This window comes from Ailuropoda melanoleuca, unplaced genomic scaffold, assembly GCF_002007445.2.
Source record: "Ailuropoda melanoleuca isolate Jingjing unplaced genomic scaffold, ASM200744v2 unplaced-scaffold19777, whole genome shotgun sequence".
Classification (NCBI taxonomy): Eukaryota; Metazoa; Chordata; class Mammalia; order Carnivora; family Ursidae; genus Ailuropoda; species Ailuropoda melanoleuca.
The window spans coordinates 1-620 of NW_023189144.1; the positions used below are offsets into that span (position 1 = coordinate 1).

Genomic DNA, 620 nt, shown 5'->3' on the forward strand with positions numbered 1-620 from the left:
CCTCTACACCGGGGACTCCCACCAGCTGAAGCGAACCAACTGCTCCGGCCGCTACGAGTTGGCGGGCCTGCAGGCGAAGTCGTCAGCCCTAGCCAGTTCCCACCCCTCCTTGCACGGGGCGCTGGACAGGCTGAAACACGCCACTAACTTCCTCAACATGATGCTGCAGAGCAATAAGTCGTGGGAGCATAACTTGCAGGACGACCTGGAGTGGTACCAGGCACTGGTGCGGAGTCTCCTGGAGGGCGAGCCCAGCATTCCCCCGGCAGCCATCACCTTCAGCACCGAGTCGCTGTCCGCGCCGGCCCCGCAGGTCTTCCTCCAGGCCACCCNGGCCCCGCAGGTCTTCCTCCAGGCCACCCGCGAAGAGTCGCACCCTGTCCTCCTCAGCACACCATCTGGCCAACGCCACGCTGGAGACCGAGTGGTTCCACAGCCTGCGACGCAAGTGGAGGATCCACTTACACAGCCGCGGCTCTAATCAGAGGCCCTGGAGCCTGGGCCACAGCTGGCAGCGCAGGGACGGGCTTAGCGGGGACAAGAGCCACGTCAAGTGGTCTCCGCCTTCTCTGGAGTGCGAGAACAGGAGTTACAAGCCTGGGTGGCTCTCTCCACTGCTT

At 64.3% G+C, this 620-nt stretch overlaps 1 protein-coding gene across 1 annotated transcript; it reads left to right on the forward strand.

The window, feature by feature from the left end:
* The first annotated feature begins 14 nt into the window (after positions 1-14).
* LOC117797947 (probable G-protein coupled receptor 158) lies at positions 15-608 on the forward strand. The gene is made up of 2 exons (XM_034650377.1): positions 15-313; positions 344-608. The coding sequence occupies exons 1-2, from the start codon at positions 158-160 to the stop codon at positions 479-481; spliced, it is 294 nt and encodes a 97-aa protein (XP_034506268.1). The 5' UTR covers positions 15-157; the 3' UTR covers positions 482-608.
* The last annotated feature ends 12 nt before the right edge of the window (positions 609-620 follow it).

Excerpts from the sequence above, each read along its gene's own strand:
- LOC117797947 (XM_034650377.1), top strand. The coding sequence starts at position 158 with ATGATGCTGCAGAGCAATAAGTCGTGGGAGCATAACTTGCAGGACGAC.